Genomic DNA, 9,155 nt, shown 5'->3' on the forward strand with positions numbered 1-9,155 from the left:
ACTAAATACAATAAAAAACAAGAAAACACACAAATCAAAATAAAATGAAAGGAAGCAGATTTGATTTCATCAAGGGCTTTGAATCATTTTTAGTCTGACATGTTTGCCATGGGAAACCACACAAGGGGCTAATGCTTCAGCCAAATTAGCTCCCCGGGATCACGGGGGTACTCAGGGTGGTGATTCCACAGAAGAGCATCTGGGTGTCTTGTTCACGAGTGATCGTAGGATGGAGCAGGTGATGGAGCAACGGATTGGATCCTCTTCCTCAGTAATGAGGACGTAGTTTTGGTCAGTTGTGATGAAGAAAGATCTGAGTCGAAAAGCAAATCTCGATTTACTGGTGTGTCTGCGTTCCAACCCTCACCTGTGGTCGTGAGGCGTGGATCATGACCAAAAGAATGAGCCGTAGACGCAGCCTTAGAGAGAGGGTGAGGAGCTCGGAGCAGAGCCGCTGCTCCTCTGCATCGAAAGGAGTGAGTTGAGGTGGTTCATCTGATCAGGATGCCTCCTGGACTCCTCCCTTTATAAGGTGATGACACACTGTACTTGGCCTTGGGGAAGACCCAGGACTYGTTAGAGGGATTACGTATCCTTTCTGGTCTGAGAACTCGGAGKCTCCCAAGACGAGTTGGAAAGTATTGCCGGGGAGATGGGTGTCTGGGTTTCTCTCCTAGACCTGTTGCCTCCACGACCCAACTACAGATAAGCAGCAGAAGATGGAAATGGAGTTGAAGATATTTTGCTAACGCTACAAACGCAGACATGAAGCAGGTGGTTAAACTAAAGAGCAGCCAAACTTTTCTCACATTTATGGTAATTAATTTTAGGCTGTAATAACAAGTTTTAGATAGCACAACTGTTCTAATTTAAGATTTCAGGCAGCACCTGTTTTCCAGCCCTTACCAGAATTCATTTTAGGTGGTCGTCTTTTCCATTATATATGGTATTTCATGTCTGGCTCATAGTTTCATTCTGCTTCTTTCTGCATAGAGAAGCTGACAGCTCACGGAGAGGTACAGGCCTGGAAAGACAATGTGGTGTGTAACAAAACCCAGCACGGCTGTCACTAAGACAATTTAAATATATACAGTATACTCCGGACTTTAGTTAGAAAAGTAYATTCTTTGGGCGGACCTTGTTGAAAATTAATTGAAGACCATTTCTCCAGCCTTTCCATTCCGAAGCGGGCCGAGTATAGAACATCCACATACAGTCACTGAGTCTCAGTTCCACTGGTTCAGCCACTTGGCAAAGTGAGCTCATTTTCACCCACTGACAACTGTGATTGTCTGGATTTCGATCTGCCAAAAAGCACTCCACACAGATGGCAGGAGACAGAACGCCGAGCTCGATTTCATCATCTCTTACAGGCCTCGACACAATTGTGGTCTAAATATTTCCTTAAGTGGGTTGATGTGTGCTTGTTGACATGTTTGTGTGTGTGTTTGTGTGTATCTGAAGTGTCGATGCAGCCCGTGAGTGTGAGTTTACAGCGTGTGTATCTGTCAGCGACTCGTGCTGCCTGCGGAAGCTACATAGGCATTGTGAAGACTCGGCAGGAGGCTCTGCTCCCCTCGTCTTTGCCAGGAGCAGATTTCCACCCACGGTGGGCAGGCAGGCTGGCTCGGTTGGCTGCTAGGTTGGCATTCACTGGATGACTTGGGTAGACAGGAGGGAAGGCACACAGCCATTCATAGCTACATTATGCACATAAAGAACAGGAAGGCTGAGCTAGTTGGGAGGAAAGAAATGCTGCAGTGAATGTTTTTGGCCAAAAGAGAAAATGTTTAATTGTGCTGCGGAACAAAGCTTATTTTGGTGCACACATGTAGGAGATTGTGGATATTTCCAAGATTATTGGTTTACAAATGTGCTGGAGACAGTTTGAAGAACACAAAACCAATTCAACATGTGGTTAAATGTGCTGCAATATATGTCTATATATATATTAGGGGGGTGCAAAGATACAGAAAATTCACGGTTCGGTTCAATACTTTAGTCTTGCGGTTCAATATTTTTTCGATACAAAAAAAGAGAAATTTGCATGACCCTTCTTAACTTGTAATTTATTTAAATTAATTATGAACATTTGTTTAACCTCAAAAGTACAATTTTTAAATTAAATGTTGCTGAAACAGCATGTTTCTCAGTGGATCTGCGCTCGACAATGCAGCCTAGTCGAACACAGATCCACTGATCCTTCAACACAGAGCATCTTCAGAAGACACACTAAAATAAATGTTAAAAATCTTTATTGTTCTATACATAGTGTGTACTGAACCTAAAGCACTGTTGAAATATTCAATACAGATACATGTACTGTTGCACCCTTCCTATATCACCACACGGTCAGATGCGAAAGTTTGGGAAGCCTTGTTAATTTTCTTGATTTACCTTTATAAATCATTGATTGTTTGGATAAAAAAAATCTGTAAAATATATCATACAGGGGACAAACAGTGATATTTGAGAAGTGAAATGAAATGATTTACAGAAAGTGTGCAATAATTGGTTAAACTAAATTAGGTAGGTGCATAAATTTGGGCACAAATTTTTTTTTTAAAAACCTTAACTTAATATTTAGTAGATCCTCCTTTCACAGAAATAACAGCCTCTAAACACTTCCTACAGCTTCTAATGAGAGTCTGGATTGTGGCTGAAGGTATTTTAGACCATTCTTCTTTACAAAACATCACTACTTCATTCAGGTTTGATGGTTTCTGAGAATGGACAGCTCTCTTTAAGTGACACCACAGATTTTCAATAATATTCAGGTCTGGGGACTGAGATGGCCATTCCAGAACGTTGTACTTGTTCCTCTGCATGAATGCCTTGGTAGATTTTAAGCAGTGTTTAGGGTGGTTGTCTTGTTGGAAGATGCAGCCCCGGCTTCAGCAGCTTCAGCTTTGTCACTGATTCTTGGACATTGGTCTCCAGAATCTGCTGATACTGATTGGAATCCATGTATCCCTCAACTTTAACAACATTCCCATTCCCTGTACTGGCCACACAGCCCCACAGCATGATGGAACCACCACCAAATTTTACTGTAGGTAGCAGGTGTTTTTCTTGGGAGTGCTGCATTCTTTTTCCTCCATGCATAACGGCCCTTGTTCTGCCCAAATAACTCTAATTTAGTTTCATCAGTCCACAGCACCTTATTCCAAAATGAAGCTGGCTTGTCCAAATGTGCTTTAGCATACCTCAAGCAGCTCTGTTTGTGATGTGGGCGGAGAAAAGGCTTCCTCTGCATCACTCTCCCATTCAGCATCTCCTTGTGTAAAGTGTGCTGAATAGTTGAACGATGCACAGTGACTCCATCAGCAGCAAGATGATGTTGTAGGTCTTTGGTGCTGGTCTGTGGGTTGACTCTGACTGTTCTGAACATCCTTCATTTCTGTTTATTGGAGATTTGTCTTGGTCTGCCACTTCGAGCCTTGACTTGAACTGTGCCTGTGGTCCTCCATTTTCTCACAATGTTTCTCACAGAGGAGACTGAAAGCTGAAGTCTCCGAAATAGCTTTCTGTATCCTTCCCCTAAACCATGACGGTGAACAATCTTTGTTTTCAGCTCATTTGAAAGTTGTTTTCAGACTCCCATGCTGCCACTCTTCAAAGAAGATACAAAGAGGAGAAAAACTTACTATTGCCCCCATTAAATACCCTTTCTCATAATTGGAGTCACCTGTGTATGTACTGTAAGTCAAGGGTCACTGAACGTACCAAACCAAATTTGAGTTCCAATAATTAGTTCTAAAGGTTTTGAAATCAATAAAATGACAACAGGGCCCAAATTTATGCACCTGCCTAATTTTGTTTAACCAATTATTGCACACTTTCTGTAAATCATATAAACCTCATTTCACTTCTCAAATATCACTGTGTTTGTCCCCTATATGATATATTTCACTGATTTTTTAAAATCCAAACACTCAATGATTCATAAAGGTAAATCAGGAAAATTAACAAGGCTGCCCACTGCACATACACACACATTTAGTCAGTTGTTCATCGTTAAAGTACTCTTTGCAAAATCTTGACGACCAGTAATGAAATAATCAAAGAAACCAAATCTGCATTTTTAAAAAACTCTTTGTGAGCCAATTAGTTCACCTTTCATAGGAGGCAAAGTGACAGAAAATATGTCAACAAAGGAGACGTCCGAAGAGCCAGTCAAGATTAAGAAGACTGACAATTTGGATAAACTGCATATTTCCTTATTTCCTGAGGCATAAAAACAAACAACTAATACAAATTAGATTACTAAACCAGGCGATAAAAAAGTCCTGCTGTATTTATTAATTTAGTTTAGTAAATTGAGTTATAGGGGTTTTGTTTGTTTTTATGTTTTTCTTAATTGGCACAGTGGATCAGTGGTTAGCACTGTTCCCTCACAGCAAGAAGGTTCARTCYCCAGTTTGGACTGGTGGAGTTTGCATGTGTTCCTTGTGCTTGTGCGGGTTTTGTCCCCCAATAATAACACGCATGCCTTCAGGTTCMGGCCTCTCTWGCAGAAGAGATCTGTGATTAAATAAACATTAATTAATAAACAAATCCATAAATTGGCCGTCACACATGACATCATCAATGAAAAGCAGCCTTTGGCATCTCCCCTTTTTAAAGTTTAAGTTCTGTTTAATGTTTGCACCAGATCAGCACCAACATTCAAWCAGTTGTTCTTTGTGACGACCCCRAMATGCACTGAAAATTTCAAGAAAATCAGTTCAAAACTTTTTGAGTAACGCTGAGAAGAGACAAACGTCTCAGAAAACATGGCCTCCATGGTTGGAGGTAAAGGCCCTGTCACACTAGACTACTTATATCCACTTCTGAAACATTTTTTACGTCTAAATTGCTAGTAAAATTTATATATTTCATCATTTTGTTTGAATTACAATACGTCCACGTCAAAAAGAAGCTTCCTGTGGATTTTTAAAAATTTCGTCTTCAACAAAGATGTCTTTAAAATGTTCAGAAGTTGATATAAGTTAGTGTGACAGGACCTTAATTAACTGAGTCTGAAACGTTCAACAAAGAAACAAAAAAAGTCAACTTAACTCCATAATTTTATCTGAGTTTGTTGGAAATAATAGTTTTCTGAAAGCAGGCTTCAGGACTGAGTCCAGAGAAGAGACTCACAGTCTRGATTCTGGAGACCTTCAGAGATGATGTGTAAAAACCTGAATGTTCCTGAAGAGCAGCTGAAAGTTCAGGTGTTGAGTTCTGAGGAGGTTCTGGTCTCCTGWGTGAMACAGATCCTGAAGTTCWGATCAGAGTAAWGAGATGAGTTCAGACCTCGGTCTTCTCAGGACCTCTCGAGTCTCTGAAGTGGCTCACATGAAGGTTTTCAGTTCTTGGACAGTCATAAAGTTTTAATGGCCAAAAATCCAAAAATAGAAGACAAGTTTTATAAAAACTTGTTGTAAGAAGACAAGTGAGTAAGAAGTGAGAAGACTGGCTACTATTGTGAGCCAAAGGTTGCAGGTTCAATCTCAGCAGGCATCTTACTACTTTTAGCTTTAAAAAGTGGAAAAAAATCTACTAAAACTGGAGGGAGAAAGAATTAAGCTTAAGTCCTGCAAATCCACAGTTTCTTATTCMTCTGAGTCATCAYACAAAACTAATGTTCTCTGTGGACATACAGCGGGTAAAATAAGTATTGAACACGTYAASATTTTTCTCAGTAAATATATTACTAGAGGTGCTAATGACATGAAATTTTCACCAGATGTTGGTAACAACCCAAGTGATCCATACATACAAAGAAATCAAACCATAAATGTCCAGAAATGAAGTTATTTGTAATAATGTGGAATGGCACAGGGAAAAAAGTATTGAACACATGAAGAAAGGGAGGTGTAAAAAGGCATGGAAAGCCAAGACACCAGCTGAACTCTCTCAGTAATTAGAAAGCAAGCCTGCCCCTTGTCAGTGCAAGTTAATATCAGCTGGTTCAGTCCCAAATGATGRCCAGGTATCACACAAGAACCATCTGATGATGGGTAAAAGTAAAGAGCTCTCTCAAGACCTTCACAACCTTATTGTTGCAAAGCATAATGATGGCATCRGTTACAGAAGAATGTCTAAACTTCTGAAGGTTCCAGTGAGCACTGTTGGGGCCATAATTCAGAAGTGGAAAGAACATTATTTCACCATAAACCGACCACGACCAGGTGCTCCTCACAAGATTTCTGACAGAGGAGTGAAAAGAATGATCAGAAGAGTTGTCCAAGAGCCAAGGACCACTTGTGGAGAGCTTCAGAMAGACCTGGAATTAGCAGGTATGATTGTTTCAAAGAAAACAATAAGTAATGCACTGAACCACCATGGCCTGTATGCACGCTCACCACGCAAGACTCCACTGCTGAAGAAACAGCATGTTGAAGCTCCTTTAAAGTTTGCTGCACAACATTTAAACAAGCCTGTGTAATACTGGGAGAATATAGTCTGGTCAGATGAGACCAACATTGAACTGTTTGGATGCCAGAATACACATCATGTTTGGAGGTCAAATGGCACTGCACATCAGCCCAAAAACACCATACCAACAGTGAAGTTTGGAGGTGGGAACATCATGGTGTGGGRCTGTTTTTCAGCATATGGTACTGGCAAACTTCAAATAATTGAAGGAAGGATGAGTGGAAAAATGTACAGAGACATTCTTGATAAAAAATCTCTTCCATCTACCAGGATGATGAAGATGAAACGTGGCTGGACATTTCAGCAAGACAATGAGCCCAAACACAAAGCCAAGGAAACTCTCAGTTGGTTTCAGAGAAAGAAACTAAAGCTGCTGGAATGGCCCAGCCAATCASCTGACCTGAATCCAACAGAAAATCTATGGAAAGAACTAAAGATCAGAGTTCATAGAAGAGGTCCACGAAACCTTCAAGATTTGAAGACTGTTTGTGTGGAAGAATGGGCCAAAATCACACCTGAGCAATGCATGCCACTAGTTTCTCCATACAGGAGGCGTCTTGAAGCTGTCATTGACAACAAAGACTTTTGTACAAAGTATTAGATAAATTTCAGTAAGTGTGTTCAATACTTTTTCCTGTGCCATTCCACATTATTACAAATAACTTCATTTCTGGACATTTATGGTTTGATTTCTTTGTATGTATGGATCACTTGGGTTGTTACCAACATCTGGTGAAAATTTCATGTCATTAGCACCTCTAGTAATATATTTACTGAGAAAAATGGTGACGTGTTCAATACTTATTTTACCCGTTGTAAGCTTTTAAAAATTCAACATTTTATTTTACAGACAAATGAACTTAGAAAATATYTGAAGTGAAGCTGAAGGTTGAGCTGCAGAGGAGACGTCATCAGCTGCTGTTCAGCTCACTCACCACTCAGGACTGATCGGGTCTTAGAGGGTCTCTCATCTTCAGTCCATCAGAGTCCACCAGCCTGTTGGAAACAGACATGTCCACATTCATCAGACTCCATGTTTTCTGCGTCTTTCAAATGAAGCTTTAAAAACCTCTGAAATCTGCAGAAACTAAATTATTACACAAGTCGAAGAAAGACTCGTTTCTTCCTGAAACACTTTGTGACATAAAAACTTAGATTTCTCCTGAAACATGAATTTTCCTCTGAATCAATTAGACTTTTTTTTTTATTCCCCTCGTGAAGCTCAGAGCTCTGTTCTGGTGTCTTATCTCTGTTTGAATGTCAGTGACCCAAACTTCATAGTTTGTTTCAACCAAGTGCTTTTGTTTACACTGAGCGCATTCCCACATTTCAGAACTTCAACATCTGGAAAACGACTGAAGGGAACTCCTTCAAACGGCCCCCTTCGGTCCAGCTCAGGATAAACTTTTTATAACGTTTGATTTTAAAGTTTGTAACAAATACGTTTAATTAAACTAATATTTAATCCTGTCTAAAATTAGATCTTTGACTCAGTTCTTGGAGAGATTTGGTTTAAAATGAGCTGAATAACTCCTCTCCCAGTTCTTAATTGGTTTCTTTACATTACACAAACAGCTGGGGTCGCCAATAGCAAACAGGACATATTCTAATAGTTCAGTGGTTTTTTTTAAATCATCTGAAACCTTTTTTAAATAAATAACAAAATGAAAACATAATGATTCGTTTTGAATAGGACTTTGATGTAAGCAGCTGCAAATATAGCATAAAAAATGCAAAACAAACCTCTTGATAAGTTTTTATTTAACATAAATAAACTGAATATGAAATTGGAGGCTCCTTAACTTGACACACAATTGAGTTTTAGTGTATTAGTGTGTTTTTTCTCTCCCCCCTCTCAGGTTGTTTGGGTGGTTTTACTCCCTCCTCTCATAAACACACACCTCCCACCTGCGCCTCTCTCTCTGCATCTCCGTCCCTGTTTTTCGCTCGCGCGCGGAACACTTTCCTCTCAGCTATCCAAGATGGCGGCAGCCTCGTCCATCCCGCCGCCGAGCGTTCACTCCACCCTCGCCCGGGATAGCGCACTTTCCCCGGAGATGGACAGCTTCGAGAGCCGACAGCCGGAGGACGAGGAGTCGGCGGCGGCCGCTGCTGCTGCCGCGGCGGCGGCGGGGTCAGCGCAGCCCTGCGAGCCGGGGATAAGCCTCCGAGACCTGCCGGACCTGGAGCCGGAGGAGGTCGAGCGGAGGCTGGCCAAAACCCGCCTGGAACTGAGCAACAGGAGGAAAATCCTCATAAAGAACCTGCCGCCGGACACCACCAACCAGGTGGGGGAAAAAAAAGTAAACACGGAGAAGTTTTTCATTTCCGCTCAGACTCGGAACATCAAATTGTTTATTTTAGTAAAAAAAATATACTGAAAACCTGAGTGACAAACTTTTCAAACAGAAGTTAATGTGGAGTTTTATTAACTTTAAAAATGGCTGCCATCGATATAATGATGCAAATTCAGATTAAATAAAGATTAAAGTATTTTTTTATCAATATATTTTATTTTATTTGCAAGTTGCCAAAAAAAGTACAGTATGTGTTTTAATGTAAAAAGGGGCTCTTTAAATGCAACTACGTCATGCACCTGCACTGATATTATGCATGAAAACTTTTTAGTATTTTTTTTGTCACTTAAGTAGAAAACGAAACCAAATATTAGTTTATTTAGTTTATTTCTTCATCATCAGTGACTTTTTTTGAAGAGAAAATAGAGACAGAGA

General features: G+C 40.3%; 1 protein-coding gene and 1 long non-coding RNA gene across 2 annotated transcripts in view; one reads left to right on the forward strand and one right to left on the reverse strand.

The window, feature by feature from the left end:
* Positions 1-7,240: 7,240 nt before the first annotated feature.
* LOC106521645 (uncharacterized) lies at positions 7,241-8,412 on the reverse strand. The gene is made up of 2 exons (XR_001310700.1): positions 8,325-8,412; positions 7,241-7,419 (listed from the first exon to the last, which is right to left on the reverse strand). It is a non-coding gene; the product is annotated as an uncharacterized LOC106521645 (long non-coding RNA).
* raver2 (ribonucleoprotein, PTB-binding 2) overlaps positions 8,325-9,155 on the forward strand; it is a gene marked incomplete in the record, with an annotated part of 133,137 nt that continues 132,306 nt past the window's right edge. Inside the window, 1 exon segment of the mRNA XM_014014291.1 lies at positions 8,325-8,711. Within this exon segment, the coding sequence (XP_013869745.1) occupies positions 8,406-8,711 (306 nt within the window).

Source organism: Austrofundulus limnaeus, unplaced genomic scaffold, assembly GCF_001266775.1.
Source record: "Austrofundulus limnaeus strain Quisiro unplaced genomic scaffold, Austrofundulus_limnaeus-1.0 Scaffold113, whole genome shotgun sequence".
Classification (NCBI taxonomy): Eukaryota; Metazoa; Chordata; class Actinopteri; order Cyprinodontiformes; family Rivulidae; genus Austrofundulus; species Austrofundulus limnaeus.